The 19148-nt window shown below is 38.8% G+C and overlaps 1 protein-coding gene across 5 annotated transcripts in view; it reads left to right on the forward strand.

The window, feature by feature from the left end:
- Nucleotides 1-19148, forward strand: part of LOC108717901 (centromere protein J) — a 114031-nt gene that overhangs the window by 49748 nt on the left and 45135 nt on the right. For all 5 annotated transcript variants that reach the window (XM_041564547.1, XM_041564546.1, XM_041564544.1 and 2 more), the window contains 2 exons: nucleotides 7171-7320; nucleotides 12011-12107. In XM_041564547.1, coding sequence (XP_041420481.1) covers nucleotides 7171-7320; nucleotides 12011-12107 — 247 coding nt within the window. The remainder of the gene's footprint in view (nucleotides 1-7170; nucleotides 7321-12010; nucleotides 12108-19148) is intronic.

A 19148-nucleotide genomic window follows, 5' to 3' on the forward strand; every position in this document is an offset into this window, starting at 1 on the left:
CATGAGCTGGCTGTAGAAATTTGGTATGGCCATCAAAATTTAAGATCGAAAAAAAACATTAGTATGGAAAAAACTCCACAACAAAATGCAAAGTAATTATGGGGTGCCGTTTGTCCCAAATACATTCTGTATACAAAACTATCCCTAATACACAGAATGAATGTCTCTCATGTTATATAAGTATTTGTGACTATACACAGATAAAAAAATATACAAAAGACTTATTTCTATTAAAGAATGAAAACAAAATCTGGTTAGTGCACAAAAGGATGTCATTATATCACAAACTCCATTCTGTACAGTTTAACAAGCAATCTGTCTCACAAATGTATAACCTCCATGTAACGGACACACTTATGTGCAGAGTTACTTACAGAATGAATTATGTAAAAATAAAGTTGGACATAATATATAATAGTGTAACTAACTAGTGCTTGTCAAGCTAGATTTGACAGACAAAATAGATATCTGTGACAGAAAGCAAGATTTTAAAGTACAGGATTCATTCTTTCCATAAAATGACAGTTTTGTTTCACAAAACAGATAAAATAACCATTCTGTGAAGCAACACTGTCAGTCACATTCCTGAACCAATAAGAACAAAGCTTATTGCCATATACAAACAAGATGAGAAGTGGCCAGCTCTGCTCCACAAGGCTAAGGCAAAGTATCTGACCTGCTATAGAGGGCGCCCTCTAATGTCCCCTGTGCTGCATAGTAATAAACATGAACAAACCTTTCCTAAAAGAGCTGCTGTTAAACACTACAGGTTCATAAATGGAAGTTCTTACAAATGGCTGAGAAATATAATGCTGCACTCATAATGATTGTAAAAAAAGAAAAGTATGCAAAACATAAATATGATCATTTTAGGTGATATGGCTATTCTTATTGTAGTAACCTGCTTGTGTGGCCATTTTGGTTAAGGGCATTCCTGCTGTTTAGCCATTATCTAATGACTCACTCCTGTTCCTCTTCCTGTCTAAGCTGAGAGCAATAATGGGACAGGCCACACCCACCTGCAATCTTCTATTAAATGTACCAGAAGTTACTGTGCTTGTCTGGCTGCTTTGCCTGACTCTCAGAGACAGCTATAAGTTTTGTATATGATAGGTAGACTCCAATGTCTCCTCCTAGCTGTAATCTTGCACCAATTAGCTTGTAGTAGTCTCTTAATAATGTGCTTAGCTATAGTTCAACTACTACATAATAGCTTTAGCCAGAGACGTGGGACTGATCATGTGCACACATACCTCCCAACTGTTCCTTTTTCAGAGGGAAAGTCCCTCTTTTGAAAGCTCAACTTGAGGTCCCTCATTTGTACTGGAAAGTCCCTCTTTTCTCTGCATTGAACAGCCAGAAAAAGAAAAAAAGTTTCTAACTTAATTGGCTTTTGGCAGAGAGGCCAGTACAGCTAACAGGTGCAACTAAGATGCTTTATAACAATTTTGAGATAAGAAAATAAGTAATTTTAACAGTTTAGATAAGGAGAAATATTTTCAAATTTTTATAACCTGCCAAACTTTGTAAAATTAACATGGTAATTAGGGGGTGTGGCCACAAAATGGGTGTGGTCAAAAAAATTGCTGCACTACATGCAAAAAAATTTTTTGTCTCTCTTTTTTTTATTTCCAAAATGTTAGTAGGTATGGTTCAACTACTACATAATATCTTTAGCCAGAGACTTGGGACTGATCATGTGCACAGTGCATACCTCCCAACTGTCCCTTTTTTTGGAGGGACAGCCCCTCTTTTAACAGCACAGCCTGCAGTCCCTCATTTGTACTGTAATGTCCCTCTTTTCTCTGCACTGAACAGCCAGAAAAAGAAACAAAATTTCTAACTTACAAGAAGTCATCTGTAGTATGGGTACTTCAATGTGGTAAATTACTCACCACGTAAGGGAAGTGGCCCAGGTGCACTGCCCTGAGCCCTCAGCATAGGGGGCGGACAAACCGAAATGTAAAAAGGAGCAGGCACTCAATGAACGCAGACTTCCAGCAGGCACCAATTCAAAGTGTAAAGATCTTTATTGTGTCCAAAATTTCTAATTTAATTGGCTTTTGGCGGAGAGGCCAGTACTTCTAACAGGTGCAACTAAGATACTTTGTAACAATTTTGAGATAAGAAAATAAGTAATTTTAACAGTTTAGATAAGGAGAAATATTTTCAAACTTTTATAACCTGCCAAACTTTGTAAAATGAACATGGTAATTACGGGGTGTGGCCACAAAAATGGGTGTGGTCAAAAAAATCACCGCGCTACATGACAAAAAATTTTTTGTCCCTCTTTTTACTTCCAAAATGTTGGGAGGTATGACCACGCATTCTGTATAGTATGACGTGTAGGTTATATGAGCAGCCACTCCTGAGTACTGTGTGTAAACAAAAGGGGGTCATTTAGGCAGGGGCAATTTTAGGGGATCATAATCTATTTATATAGAAGCAACAAGCTATACAATGCTTTATATTTATTTATAACAAAAGACTCTAATGATGCCGTCCCCTTACCTGCCCAGTGCTTAACCCTTTCACATCAGAGTGGGTCGAGGGGGGCACAACACTAGAGCAGAGAGCACAACTGCGCCCATGTCACATGCATGTCCAGGGCCGCCAGCAGGGGGGGAAAAGTGTTCCGGCCCTGAAGGGGGGCCCAGAAGTGCTGCATTTTTCAAAGAGCCGGGTGAAGTTGAAGTCCTGAAGTCTTTTGTTTACACACAGTACTCAGGAGTGGCTGCTCATATAACCTACACATCATACTATACACAATGTGTGATGCACATGATCAGTCCCAAGTCTCTGCCTAAATCTATTATGTAGTAGTTGAACTATAGCTAAGCACATTATTAAGAGACTACTACAAGCTAATTGGTGCAAGATTACAGCTAGGAGGAGACATTGGAGTCTAACTATCATATACAAAACTTATAACTGACTCTGAGAGTCAGGCATAGCAGCCAGACAAGCACAGTAACTTCTGGTACATTTAATAGAAGATGGCAGGTGGGTGTGGCCTGTCCCATTATTGCTCTCAGCTTAGACAGGAAGAGGAATAGGAGTAAATCATAAGATAATGGCAAACAGCAGGAATGCCCTTAACCAAAATGGCCACACAAGCAGATTACTACAATAAGAATAGCCATATCACCTAAAATGATCATATTTATGTTTTGCATACTTTTCTTTTTCTACAATCATTATACAGTAAGTGCAGCATTATATTTCTCAGCCATTTGTAAAAACTTCCATTTATGAACCTGTAGTGTTTAACAGCAGCTCTTTTAGGAAAGGTTTGTTCATATTTATTACTATGCAGCACAGGGAACATTAGAGGGCGCCCAGGGGCGATCCTGGCCCCTCCGCAGCCTGAGGCAGCAGCAGTTGCTGCTGCCCCCCCTCCCCCAGAAATTCGCTCTTAAATTACCAGGAGCAGCATTTTTGCTGCCCCTGGTACCTAGTGGGGCACTGCCGTCTGAGGCGACAGCCTCAACTCGCCTCATTGGCGAAGCACCCCTGAGGGCGCCCTCTATAGCAGGTCAGATACTTTGCCTTAGCCATGTGGAGCAGAGCTGGCCACTTCTCATCTTGTTTGTATATGGCAATAAGCTTTGTTCTTATTGGTTCAGGAATGTGACTGACAGTGTTGCTTCACAGAATGGTTATTTTATCTGTTTTGTGAAACAAAACTGTCATTTTATGGAAAGAATGAATCCTGTACTATAAAATCTTGCTTTCTGTCACAGATATATATTTTGTCAGTCAAATCTAGCTTGACAAGCACTAGTTAGTTACACTATTATATATTATGTCCAACTTTGTTTTTACATAATTCATTCAGTAAGTAACTCTGCACATAAGTGTGTCCGTTACATGGAGGTTATACATTTGTGAGACAGATTGCTTGTTAAACTGTACAGAATGGAGTTTGTGATATAATGACATCCTTTGTGCACTAACCAGATTTTGTTTTCATTCTTTAATAGAAATAAGTCTTTTGTATATTTTTTTATCTGTGTTTGGTCACAAATACTTATATAACATGAGAGACATTCATTCTGTGTATTAGGGATAGTTTTGTATACAGAATGTATTTGGGACAAACGGCACCCCATAAGTAATGGCAAAGTTCAAATAAAATATTCTTACACCATAAAGTTTAAATACAGCTTTCACACGAAAATGTAGTAAGGTCCCATTGCTTGTGTTGTTGGCAACAGTATTTTCCCTTTCCAAGATAACCCCCTGTTCCTGCTACGTATTTCCACATCTAGGCAACCAACTTAATAAGCATCTAGTCAAAACTGATGTTACAAAATGTTCTACTTTTGTTGATTACTTTTATTTTTGTAGATTACATTTATTGTGAATACATTAAGGCTTAATTCTTACAGGCTGCATTCTTACAAACTTAAAATAAATTGCTATTTATTAGTGAAATGGCAAATAACAGAACCTCACTTTTGAAAAGATTCTAGGATGATCAATCAGGTCATAGCAGGACATCTGTGTGATTTGGGTGTAGAAATGACCATGTACCTTCCACTAGTGCTTATACTATGCAGAGTATATCCCTGTTTCCTGGCAGTACTTGGTGCTGTGAGCCTTGCAGACCATGGATAGCCACCCCGTGCCTCCAGGTTGGAATTTTCTCATAACACTGCATTACATTGTATAGCTTTGTATTTTTTTAGTACAATAAATATGACAGCGACCAATTTGAACATGTCTTTGTCAAACAGTGTTACTGAATAATATCTAAAGTATAAAAAAGTAAGAGTTTAATATCAGATAAGTCAGATTCATATTTTCAGACTGTGAAGACATATAGCTATAACCCTAAGGAGCAGATTTACTAAGCTCGAGTGAATAGTTTGAATCCAAAAATATTCGAATTTCGAAGTAATTTTTTGGGAACTTCAACCATCGAATTGGTCAAATTCGATCGAATTCCATTGAATCGAATGATTCGAAACAATTTGAAAGTAAAAATCGTTCGACCATTCGATAATCAAAGTACTGTCTCTTTAAAAAATTCTTCGACTCAATACTTTGCCAAATAAAAGCTACCAAATTGAATGTTAACCTATGGGGGCATTGTAGATAGGTTTTGGGAACTTTTTATGATCGAATAAAAATCATTCGATCGATCGCTTAAAATCGTTCGATTCGAACTATTCCATCGTTTGATCGAACGTTTTTTATTAAATCATTCTGTCGAACCTTTTGCGCTAAAATCCTTTGAATTCGATATTCGAATTCGGAGGATTTTTTACTTCGAAGGTCGAATTCGAGGTTTTTTTTAACCCTCGAAATTCGACCCTTGATAAATCTGCCTCTAAATGTAAAATGATTCAGCCATCAATACAGGGATACATTTTACAAAATTGTTAACCAATAGCTGTATGCACAACCAATATCACGTTTTGGTCACCTTTGGGAACTCTTTAAGAAAAAGTTGTACATAAAGCTATGAATTTTAAGTTTGCAAAATATATTGCAGTGCTGCGGTTTTTATACACACACACACACATCACAGCTGTGAAACCCCACATCAGCATGCCAGATTCAAGGCTGCTGGCAGGTCTGGACTGAGAATTAAAATAGGCCCTGGCATTTCAGGTACAGAGGCCCAATCATCCCACACTGAGGCCCAAACAGCTCCCACTAGCCCACTAAATACTGAATTTCTATGGCACCTTATAGCAGCCCCTCTGGCATTTGCCAGAACCCACAGATTGCCAGTCCGGATCTGGCTGCTGGCATCCCCACTGCCCCGCTAGACCACCAGGGACAGGTACATTTCTTACAACAGCATCTTGTTTATACCCTAAAAACTGTATTTGCATGGTGCAACTAGTAAATTTGATCACACCTTTTTTCATTTTATTGATTTGTGTGACATTAATAGCAATCTCTTGTTGCTGTTCATTACTGTCTTTAAAAATTAAATTTTGCAGTATCGCTGTTTGATCAATTATTTTGAACAGTAATAGCACTGTGGAATCACTTTTAATTCTGCATTGTAAAATATAATGTGAGAAACACAATGTTATAACTGCCGGTATTGTTGTAAATAAAGAGTACCATGCCCATGCATTCATTGAGTATGAGGGAACATATTAAAAACATAAGTTACCTGCTAACCAGAAAAGGTTCTAAACACTAAGAATGTAATGAATTTTTGGGTGGTTCAGTGTTTTGTGAGCAGTACATCTTTTAGCTATTGGTGTATTTGCAATACATAGGCACATTAGATATTATCCTGTTCAAATAATACAGTATGTATTAATTGTATTTAGGTGTAAGTGTGTATATTACAACACCTGTGAAACGTGGAGGCTTACTTATTGAAAGTCGAATTTTATAGGGTTTAGAGGCTATTGAAACCACAACAATACGAACAAATTCGAAAACCATGAATGTCATTGGAGTTTTCAAAAGATCTGAATATAAAAAGAGCTGAACAATGCACTAAAAAATATGAATGCTTCGAAAACCTGTATTCCTAGCAAAAATAAAATCAGAAAACCTCTAAAAGTCAGAATTAATTAAAAGCAGTCCAATAAGATCAGAGCAGCTCCATTGACTTCTATAGGATCTCAACAACTTTTAATTGGTGAAGTTTTGGAAAACATTGCAAATTGATTGTTAGTAATTTTGACCCTTGTGGTAGAAAGTTACTTAGAAAGGTAAATGATGTTCTGGTGTCATATTACGGTTAGGGGGTCTTACAGCAACAAAAACACAGGTTGTGATTTTCAGAAAGTTATTTTTTTAAAATGCTTCTTATTAAACCACGACTAAACTCACAAACTTTAAAACCACTACTGTTACTGAATTTATTATAAGTTCCAATTTAAAAAAGTACAAATGAAAAAAAGTGCTTATCGATCCAAAAAAAAACCTGACTACTATGAATGGCTCTAAAAATTTGAGTTTTTCAGACTATTCATATCAACAAAAATCTGAAAACCTCTTAACATTCACGCATGAAAGGCTTTTGTGGTTTATGACTTGATAAATCTCCAATTTTTAGAACTTTTTAGAAAAATAGGAGATTTGTGGAAAAAAATCACAGTATGATTGTTGGTAAATGTGCCCCTAAGTATTTAATAATATGTTGTTGCTATTCAAGTAAATAATAATTATGATGATAATGTATTGCCCTAGATTAACAACCTCATAGAGAGACATGATTTAATAAAACAAACAGGAACAAATGGAGATGCATCATCTGGCAGTTTACAAAGCAGAAGTGGAACAGCTACAGGCAGGAAGACACCAATTCGTGGCAGAATAACTCCATTTGAACCCAATAAGGTTAGAAATATTCTTGTCTTTTTAACTGTGCATAATTAATTAGCTTTTGCTAATATACAAGATATACACTATGTAACATTGAACATTTACAGATATTCTATTCAACTTTAAACCAAAATATGTATGTATGTATGAATCATTTTATTAGTATGGTGCCACTTATGTACGTAGTACTGTACAGCGGAACAATAAATGAATAGAACAAACAGGGGTAATTACAATAATAAATACAAAGTACAGTTATGTTAAATATTAAGGGCCAGATTTATCAAGGGTCAAATTTTGAGTTCATGGGAGTTTGTAAAAACACCCATAAACTCGAAATTCAGAAAAAACTACCAATCAGAATTTTTTTTAAAAAAATCAAATTTTTCTAATTCGGGTGAATGGTATTGACCCGCAATCTTTAATCGATTTCGAATAGAATTTGAATAGAATTTGATTCGAGTTTTTCTCCAAAAAAACCTTGATTGTTAGGAAAGCTGCAAATAACTCCAAATCGATCACAGGACGTCCCCCATAGGCTAAAACAGCAAGGTTTAAGGTGGGGAATAGTCAAAAAGTACATGATAAATTTCAAAAATCTAATTTGAATTCAAATCAAATTTTAACTATTCCCTAGTCAAATTTCACAAAAAAATACAAGAATTCGAATTCAACATTCGAATTTTCACTTCGACCCTTGATAAATCTGCCCCATCAAAGGTCGAAGTACAAACTCGAATGAAAAACATTCGAATTTCAAGCTAATTTTTGTGTACTTTGACTAGGGAATAGTCCAAATTCAATTTGAATTTCAAAAAGATTCAGAAATTCGAATTTCAAAATTTATCATGTATTCTCTCTTTAAAAATTTCAGTTCAACCATTCGCCATCTAAAACCTGCCGAATTGCTGTTTTAGCCTATGGGGGACCTCCAATTGGTGGACTTTGAAAAATCTAAGTTTTTTTTGAGCAAAAACATCGAATTGTACGATTCAAATGCGCTATTAATTCAATTTGTACAATTCCCATTCGATCGAAAATAGACCTATTTGATCGAAAACAGACCTATTCACCCAAAAAAACCTTTGATTTTGGTTGGTCTTTTTAAATTCGAATTTTGAAGTTTTTCAAATTTGAAATTCGACCCTTGATAAATCTGCCCCTAAATGTTAAGCGTTACGTGTCAGAAACAAGAAGAAGGAGATCCTTGACCTGTGGAGCCTACAATCTAAGCAAGCTCCACGGGGCAGAGAAATATGATTTTGTTTTTGCTATACATAAGTACAATATGACAGTGACCATATCATTTTCAAACAGTATTACTTTAGAATAACATCTAAAGTATAAAAAAAGTAACAGTTTTATATCAGATGAGTCAGGTTAATATTTTCAGAATGTGAAGACAGATAGCTGTAACCCTAAATGTAAAATGTTTCAGCTACCAACACGGATATATTTTTACAAAATTGTTAACCCATAGCCATATGCACAACCAATATCGTACTGTGGTTGCCTTTGGAAACTCTTTCAAGGTTGAGAAAAAGTTGTACATAAAGCTATGTATTTTAAAGGAGAATTCAACTGTAACTTTAAAAAACCCCTACCCTACATAGACCTCCCTCTCCCCCCCCAGCCTAAGTGTTGCCCCAGACAAATGCCCCTAACATTTTACTTACCCCTCGGTGTAGATTCAGGCATCGGAGGGTTCGGGTTGAATTCTCCTTTAAGTTTGCAAAATATATTGCAGTGAAATGGCTTTTATACAAACAGCTCGGCATCTTGTTTTCACCCTAAAAATTGTATTTGCAAGGTGCAACTAGTTCATTAGATATGTTGGTCTTTAATCACACCTTTTTTTTTTCATTTTATTGATTTGTGTGACATCAAGAGCAATTTTTTTATTGCTGTCCATTACTGTTTTTTGTCTGTAAAACAGTTATTTTCCATTTGTATCATTGTTTGATCAATAATTTTGAACAGTAATAACACTGTGGAACCACTTTTTATATTTATGTATTTTTATTTTCAAATGAAAAGTTGACATCATACACGTGTGCAAACCGGGAACACCCCGGGACACAGTTATCATTGGCATAGATAGTACGGATGCATACATATGGCAAACAAGAAAACATATCCAGCAAATTGTCAACCAAAAGGGGGAAGGGAATAAAAATAAAGGGAAAAAAAGGGGGAACATGAATGCAAGTTATAACAAGTATAGCAGAAGAGCTGTAGGTTAGGATTGTTCAGCGTAACCGCACTCCCAGCAACAGTTTGACTAGGTTAACAACCCCTGAGAAATTTGTCGGTAGGAGAGCCAGAGGGACCAGGTTTTGTTAAAGGCCTTGGATTGGCCAGACTCAATGCTCGTAAGCCGTTCCATTATCAGCAAATTGTCGAGCCGCTTTTTGACCTCACGTATGTCCAAGGTGTTGGTTTTCCAGGCTTTCGCTATTGTCTGCTTAGCTGCAGAAAAGATATATGTGATCATGCGCCTGGAGTATTTATTGCCACCAGGGACATGTTTGTTTAGCAGGGCTTCAGCCGGGTTTTTAGGGAGAGTGAGTCCCGTGACACTAGTAATAAGAGTATAGACCCGAATCCAAAAGCGGACTGCCACAGGGCAGTTCCACCACGTGTGAAGGAAAGAGCCGGACTGGTTACAAGCTCTGAAGCAAAGAGTGGAGGAAGCAGGATACCATCTGGCAACCTTCTCTGGAACCAGGTACCATTGGTGCAGCACTTTCTGGGAGGTCTCCTGTATGAGAACGTTGACAGAGCACTTAATGGTATTTGTAAAAATGTCAGACCAAGTATCTTCATCAAGACATTGCCTGAGATCCCTCTCCCAATATTGGACGAACTTCAATGACTTGATAGGGGTGATATGGATCAGATGACCATATATATATGACAACGCTCCTTTGGTGGAGACGAGATGCAGGCAAAGATTTTCAAAAGCAGTCGGAGGGGGGAAAGTAGTACCCCCTTTGTGAGATTTTATAAAGTGCACGATCTGCTGGTATCTTAACCATTCCCCCTGGGGGGCCTTGTATTGTTCCTGGAGCTGGGAAAACGATAGTATCTTGTTAGAGCGTGTGAGGGAGTAGATAGTCGACAGGAGAGACTGTTCCCACCAGGCGAAAGCCTTAGATGACTTACCGGGGGGGAAGTCAACATTGTTGAGGAAAGAGGTAGCCGGTTTATGAGGAGAGAATAGGCCAAAGGTGTCTTTTGTGCGGGCCCACACTGTCAGAGAATGCGCCACTATAGGGTTATTCATGGCTTTAGTAGGAAAATTTGTAATCCACAGTATATTCCGAAGGGAAACGTCCTGGAGAGAATGTTGTTCAATGTTAACCCACAACGGGGCATCGCAAGGCTGATGCCAGGAGACTATTTGAGACAATTGAGCAGCAAAAAAGTAACATTTCAAGTTCGGGATACCAAGGCCCCCTTTGTAACGACTGCGGCAAGCTGTAGAGAAGTTCAATCTGGCCCTCCTACCGTTCCAAACAAACCTAGTAAAAGCCTTCTGTAGAGTGTCCAGCAAACCCCTTGGAGGGTAGGTAGGCAGAGTGCGGAAAGCATACAACAAAAGTGGAAGAGCAGACATTTTCAAGGCCGTAACCCTCCCCAACCAGGACAGGTTAAGTTTACCCCAGGATGTTATCATGGCTAAGACTTTATGACCAAGTTTAGTATAATTGTCTGAGGCCAGAGTAGAATAATGGGAAGATATCAGTGTCCCTAAATATTTAATGGTTTTCGGCCTCCAGTGGAATTCAAAGTTTATTTCCAGAAGCTTCCTGTGATGTTCTGGAAGGCAAATGTTCAGTGCCTCCGACTTAGAGGAGTTCACCACTAGGCCGGACAATTTAGCATATGTGGAGAGCGTGTCATACAGAAAAGGTAGGGAAGTCATGGGCTTGGTCAGGGTCAAAATAATATCATCGGCATATAGGGCACATTTATATTCAGTCTCCCCCACTGACACCCCCGAAATTTTAGTATTAGCTCTAATGGCTTGTGCCAGCGGCTCGATCGCTAAGGCGAACAGCAGGGGAGACAGGGGACATCCCTGTCTAGTACCTCTCAGTATAGGGAACTCCGTGGAACTGAAACCCATGTAGTTGACTCTTGCTCTAGGACGGCAGTAAAGCGCAGAGATGACTTGTGAAAAGGACGGAGGGAAATTAAAAGTTTTGAGGACTGCAAAAAGGAAAGGTGTGGAACCACTTTTAATTCTGCAAGAAACAACAACAATGTTATGACTGCAGGTATTGGTGTAAATATAGAGTGCCATGCTCATGTATTTATTGAGAATGAGGGGACATTAAAAACATGAGCCCTTATTTGTCCTACAAAAATGGAGCCAGTGCATCACGTTAATTAATTCTGCAGAAATGGCTTGTGCCCTAAATCCTGATTTGTTAGAGATATGCAGAGAACTGCAATGTCATCTGTCACCACTTTCCATAGTAAAGTATAGACTCTTCCTATGGTAAATAACAGCAAGTGACAATGGGACATCACTTAGAAATGTGCACTTCATATGTTTCTTAGCATTGTCTGGGTTACCCAAAGCATTCTCTGCCATAGCTAGATAATTTGTAATGGTTTGCTAAGAATAGTGTGTGCTCCACAGGCCTAAGAATGCATAGCCCATATTCGGCTAAATTTATACTTCCCTTTGCTCCAGGTTACAGCATTGTCTGCTGTTGCACATAGGAAATCACCAATTCCTGTCTCACATCTCACTGTATTTAAGGAATCCAAAACACCTTCTCATATTAAAGGTAAGAGAAAATTCCTATCTGCAATTCTTACATTGTGATTTAGTTTAGGTATAGGACCTGTTATCCAGAATTCTCAGGACCTGGGGTTTTTCCAGATAATGGATCTTTCCATAATTTGGATATTCATACCTTGAGTCTACTAGAAAATCATTTAAACATTAAATAAACCCAAAATGCTGGTTTTGCTTCCAATAAGGAGGCCACTGGAGCAACATCCAAGGAATTGGTGAGCAACAAATTGCTCACGAGCCACTGGTTGGGGATCACCAAATTATATCTCATTTTGGATCAAGTACAAGATACTGTTTTATTATTACAGACTAAAATGAAATTATTTGATAAAATGGAGTCTATGGGAGAAGGCCTTTCTGTAATTCGGAGCTTTCCGGATAACAGATCCCATACCTGTAATAAGTACAAGGTCTAAATGAGCATTAGTTTTCATTACAAGTTTAAATACATAACACATTGTTTGTTTATGTCTATTGACATCTAATAAGGATGAAACTACGTTTTGAATATTGATGTTTGAATGTTGATTTTTGTTTGATAAAATAAATGTATAAGCAGCAGTATCTAAGTGCACTGCTCTCATTGTTAAACAAAATTGTGTTTAAAATAGGGCCATATATATGATATAAAAATATGCACCAACAGTTAATTCTACCAATCAATATGGTTTCCCCTCTAGGATCAATTTTTTTATGTGAAGAGACAGAAGATGCATTTATAACTGTCCCATTTAAATATGGATATAGTTTAGTGGGTTGTCCATTTTGGACATATAAAGAAGTGGGTTTCCATCCAAAGGTTTCTTTTATTACTTAACTTGGATAAAGGTTTTTTTTTTCCACAATGTACTTTGTCTTGCAATAGGCAATAACCATTTTGATAACTAATAGCTTCACATTGATATTTTCTATTTAATCTGGGGTACCGAAAGCCATTGAGCTGATAGCATACCTTAAAGAGAATGTAAACCCAAAAATAATTCTAAGCAACCTTGCTATATACATTAATTACAAATGTTGTATGTTTTTTTAAGTTATTTGTATATGTACTGCTATTGAAAGCAGTGCTTGTCTGCCCCTTTCAATTCTCTGCCCTGATGGCACAGACTGTAGAAACAATGTAAGACAAGGCAGCTGATTAATAGACCTGTCTTTGCTGGGGAACTAAAACTTGTTGCTTTCAATAGCAAGTGTTTTAAAGGCACTGAGCAATTTTAATGAATGTATATTAGAAAGGTGTTTAGAATTATGTTTTCTGTTTTTATTGTGTGCTCTACTTGCCATTTAAAATGTAAGAACTGGAGGGACAGTCATAGTTATTTAATTGATTTAGTTATACAAATACACTTTCCATGATATTAAAAGTAATACTCAGCATTGTTGATCCCTAAGTATAACTTTCAGAAAAAAACCCTATAGCTCTTTTCATTAGTACAAGAGGAGAACATTTATTGTGTTTACCTGTTGACATGCAAAATATTTTCTGAATCAGTATGTTACTACTTAAAAATAAGTAAAAACAGCTGATGAGCAGGCTTGGAGGTGAGCTGAATTCTGCTGCATTGGATTAAAAGTCAAAATCAGAGAACAGAATGAGGTAAATGAATATTGCTTTGAATACAATTATATTTTTTCAAAATACTTTAGAACCGATAAAAGCATTTTAAAGGATAAGGAAAGGCAAAATTACAAAACTATCCCGAAATGTTGGCAATTACCCCCTGTCCTGAAACACTGGGTTAGATTTTTTTCTCCGTGCCTTTTAAAAGCTCTGCGTTCCAAACTTATCTACATTTCAATAACTTAGCAGACGCCATGTTCTTAAGTCTCTACGTCATTTCCCCATTAAACTTAGATCCCCACTGACTTCCTTGTGCTTGAAAAATCATTGGTTAAACACATGAATACATGCAATACTGATTACAGACCTCAGTCAGACAAAACACACAGCCTTTCTTCCCCCTTACTCCCCGGTTCACAACACTTATAACTTGTTAGTGGAGCGGGAGTTTAGTACAGCATTGCGTCTCTATGGTAACAGAAGCTTTATCGCTCTGCTTACTAGATAGTGTTGCGAACAGGGGAGGAAAGGCTGCATGTTTTATCTAACTGGGGTCTGTAATCAGTATCGCATTTATTTGTGTGTTTAACCAACGGTATTACAAGCACAAAGTTATCTACTCTGTGGAAAAATCACTTTAAATGCCACAGAATGTATATGCTACGTTTTGCAGCACTTTTAGGTTTAGGGCTAGTCCACACGGGGAGATAGCCACGCGTTTGCGGTCGCGGCGACAAAGCGCCGCGCCAGTCGCGCCAGTCGCGCCGACCGGCGCAGGCGACAGTTTTGTATGGGCGCCTATGTAAAAACGCCTGTGCTAACCACACGAGGCGATGCGCTTTTCAACAGTCGCCTGAAAATGCCTCGCCAGGCTTTTTCAGGCGACTGTTGAAAAGCGCATCGCCTCGTGTGGTTAGCACAGGCGTTTTTACATAGGCGCCCATACAAAACTGTCGCCTGCGCCGGTCGCGGCGACTGGCGCGGCGCTTTGTCGCCGCGACCGCAAATGCGTGGCTATCTCCCCGTGTGGAATAGCCCTTAGGAGCGGAGGCTCCACTCCTCTTCAAATCCCCTGCCCCTAGGCAATGAGCAGAATGGTGGTTCGAGTGGCCCCTGAGGCGCAATCACCCCGGGGCCCTAAGGCAGCAGTAGGCACGTGAATCCTACGTGTCCTGCTGCTGCATGTGCTTCTCCTCCTCACAGCGCCGCCCCCCCCCGCTTGCGCAGGATTCAGCTGAAAGTCGGCTGATCTCTTCGTGGTACCATTTTTCAGCGATCTACAGCCTTTTCCCAGGTTAGTGTAACACTAACACACACAAAAACACACACTTATTACATTATTGCACACAAATACTTACACACACTTACATATACATTTTTGGGGATTGGGGGGATCACACACACACTTGGTCATGCACATACACACACATAACACGCAATTTACCAATTGCAAACACACACATATGCTGTTTTATGGGTTTTTTCTCATTGTTGTATTTTTGGCTGAAAAAAATGTTTTATTGCCATTGCGAATAGCGTATTCGCTATCCGTACTGCACAATACTGTTTTTGTTATGTTAATTTCGGTGATTATATTGCAATTTTGGGGATTTTGGTGCATTTTTAGCCATTTTATTGCATTTTCAGCTCTGCATAGGTGTTGCTTGCTTTTTTCTGTCTGTAAAACCTATTTTGCCAAGATTCAAACTGTGATTCTGATGGCTTATTACACTAGTCTGGAAAAAAAAAGGATTGATTTTTGTGGTTTTATTGGATTTTTTTATTGGATTTTATTTATTTGCATTTCACACTTTTCTCTCTTATTTTGTTTTGCCTTGTAAATTTTATCTAATATATATCCATTTAGGTGTCTCTGTGCGCCACATAGTTTGTTATATCTATGCATATTGGGCATCAAAGTGTTCAGTAGACCCCTGGCTTTTATATTTAGGATGTTTTATGCCGATACATTATGAAATGTGGGCCATACAATGGGGTAAAATTAAAGCTTTGTGACGATTTTCAGAAATGTGATAAAAACCATTATGTTCAGCATTGCTTTACAGTTTAGCAGTTTGCAGTAGAAACACATATTTACCCATACAGGTATGGGACCTGTTATCCAGAATGCTCGGGATCTGGGGTTTTCCGTAATTTGGGTCTTCATGCCTTAAGTCTACTAGAAATTAATTTAAACATTAAATAAACCCAATAGGCTGGTTTTGCTTCTAATAAGGATTAATTATATCTTAGTTGGGATCAAGTACAAGCTACTGTTTTATTATTACAGAGAAAAAGGAAATCATTTTTAAAAATTTGGATTATTTGGATAAAATGTAGTCTATGGGAGATAGCCATTCCATAATTCGGAGCATTCTCGATATCGGGTTTCTGGATAAGGGATCCTATAATATTTGTATTGGATTTGTAAGAATGTGTAATTTCGAAAAATATATGATTTACTAGGGTCTCCATACTGTAAGGGGGTCTTATGGTGCATAATACACATACGGGTGCTTGTATTGTAGCAGTCAGAGTGTGAATGCGAAAATTCATATGTATTATTTTCATTTCAGGGTCTCTGTATGACACCTAGTTTGGTAAATCTTTTCTTATCAGGCTTTAAACTGGTGTTCATAATTAGTATGCCTTTTCCTGGTACATTACAAAATGTGGGTTATATAATGGGGTAAAATGCAAGCTTTGTGACTCTTTTCAGAAATTTGAAAAAAAAAAAAAGTGTTATGTTTAGCATAGCTTTGTGGTTTGGTAGTTTGCAGTAGAAAGATGTAATTACCTGCTTTAGATTGATCTGAATGTACTTTCAGAAAACATATGGTTTTCTGGGGTCTCCTTACTATTAGGGGGTCTCATGGCACATAAAACGCATACCAGGTGCTTATATTGTTGTAGCCAGAGTGTCATACGTGAAAATTCATATGCACGATTTGAACTTGGCGCTCTCTGTATGCCACCTAGTTTGGTAAATCTATGCATATTGGGCATCAAACTGTTAAGTAGAGTGTTCATATTTAGGATGCTTTATGCTGGTAATGATACCTGGACAATACGATGCTGGAAAGTTGAAGCTTTGAGGCAATTTTCAGGTATTTCACCAAAACCGCCAAATTTTGGAAAGCCTTGTGACTCAGTAGTTTGGAGCAGAAAGGCATGGGTAACCATTTCAGATTTGGTAGAATGTGTACTTTCCAAAAATATATGGTTTTGGGGGGTGAATCTGTGTTTTTAACACACAAAAATGCAGTTAATGTGTTGATTTTTCATTAGCTGAAGTTACCCACAGGAGTATTTGTATGTGCTAACTTCATTTTGGGGCCTCTAAATGCCAGGTACTTTGGTAAACCGATGAACAATGGGCACCAAACTGTTTGGAGGACCCCTGGCAATCATATTTAGGGTACTTTTTCTTGGTACATAATGATACATGGGCGATATGATGCTGGAAAGTTGAAGCAATTTTCGGATATTTCACCAAAACCGACAATTTTGTGAAATTGCCCATTGGTCAGCAAATTCTTTCAACTGACCAGTAAGCACTGCTTGGGTGTACTCTGTTCGAATGTGGGAACGCACCCGGAACAAGACTCCACTGGCAGAGGATTCCTACCTTCCAAACATTGCTTTCTAGATTTATGAATGGCTAATTTGGCTAAAGCCAGGAGCAAGTTGGAGAGAAAGTCTTTCTCTTGATTATCCTGGGATGCTGGGCATCCAAAAATATAAATATGAGGGGAAAAGTGTAACCAGAACTGCAGGTAAAGCTTCCTCAAAAGAGCCAATAGAGGTTGCAGTCTGGCACATGTAAAATAAGCATGAAACACAATACTCTCCTTTGCCACAGAATGAACAAGCAGCTGGGGAGTCTGTAAAATTACCTAAATACTCTCCTGGGCTCAAGGCACCATGAAGCACTTTCCAACTCAAGTCTCCAGTGGGTCTAGGCACCAATCTCTAATAAAGAGCTCGCCACTGAGGTCTTTCACACTCATTAAGCACAAGGAAGGGCAAGGAAGTGTACAGTGTGAAGCATTAGAGAGTACAGCTTTCTTGTTATATCATGAAAGTGTGTCAATGGAAAATTCTACCACTGGCTCAAGTTGGGGGAAGGAGGTGCTTGAGGGGATTGACTGGTTTTGGTTGCTATTATTATGTTTGGAGGTGAGGAGTTCCAAGGAGGACATGGCTCTCCTGCATGTAAAACCCCATCAATGAAGGTGTGAGACTCAGCAGAGATTGTGTCCTTGATTTCCTTGAGCAGATGATGTGGAACCCTAGTGGTGAGGAATCCCATGCGTTGCATAACTGCCTTAGAGTCCACCCAATTGGATTTCTCAAAATCCAGGAGATCCCCAACTCTGGTTAACCGAGCCTGGCAAAGGCGATGGCGGATGCTGATGGATTTTAACATCCTAGTCTTAAAAGATGGATTGTAAAGTATGGGCTCATTTAGAATGTCTTCCCCTTGAATGGCTCCTTGCCTTAACACGGAGACCATGCTCCAGGTCTTTAGAGTGTCTTGGTAGTAAGCCGGCAGGGTTGAAAGGCTTCTTAGGAAACCTTCAGGTCCAATGATAAACAATTGCCGGTCATACCCCATATTGCGTACCTGCCGATAAAAAATTGATGCTAGGGTACACCACCGTGGAGAAGGATCTGCATACAAGTATCTGTATTTGCTGGAGACGGAAGGTGTGCACTTGAGAACGTATGCACACGAGTCCCTGCCCTCCCTCTCTCAACGGGAGGCTTGAAACACCTGCAGAAACCCAGTGCTTTCCTATCCAGAGAAACTCCAGTAACCTTCTCTGGATCTTAGCAATGAATTCTTGGGTTGGGCTAAGACAAATCAGCCGGTACCAGAGCTGAGAGGCCACCAGCTGATTGATCACCAAAGCCCTCCCCCTCATAGAAAGTACTTTATCAAAACCCTTCCACATTCCCAGGTGGGTTAGAACAAGTTCAATGAAATTCTGAGAGACAGGATTCTCCTCAGCTGATAGGTAGACCCCGAAATATTTAATGATGTTACTCTCCCATGAGATATCAAGAAAAGCAGGAGGCAGGATATCTACCTGTAGAGAACCCTCCAGTAGGCCTGAGCTCTTGGACCAGTTGATCTGGGCAGATGAGGAAGCATAGACCTCTTGACACTCTTGTGCCCGCTCAAGATCAAATAGGTACTGGGCCAAAAGAATTACATCATCAGCATAGGCTGAGAGAACCACCCTCATGTCGGGTTCTTTGAGTACCAGTCCCGTGAGCCTTTTCCTTAGGAAATACAGGAAGGGCTCAATGGCCAGCGCATACAGTTGTCCTGACAAGGGGCATCCTTGCCGAACTCCTCATCCAAAGGCCAGAGGTGCAGTCAGAGACCAGTTGATTTCAACTAAACACTCTGCAGATGCATACATTGTTTTCAGGTAGACCACAAACTGTGGGCCAAAGCTA

The sequence above is a fragment of the Xenopus laevis genome, chromosome 5S (genome assembly GCF_017654675.1).
Source record: "Xenopus laevis strain J_2021 chromosome 5S, Xenopus_laevis_v10.1, whole genome shotgun sequence".
NCBI lineage: Eukaryota > Metazoa > Chordata > Amphibia > Anura > Pipidae > Xenopus > Xenopus laevis.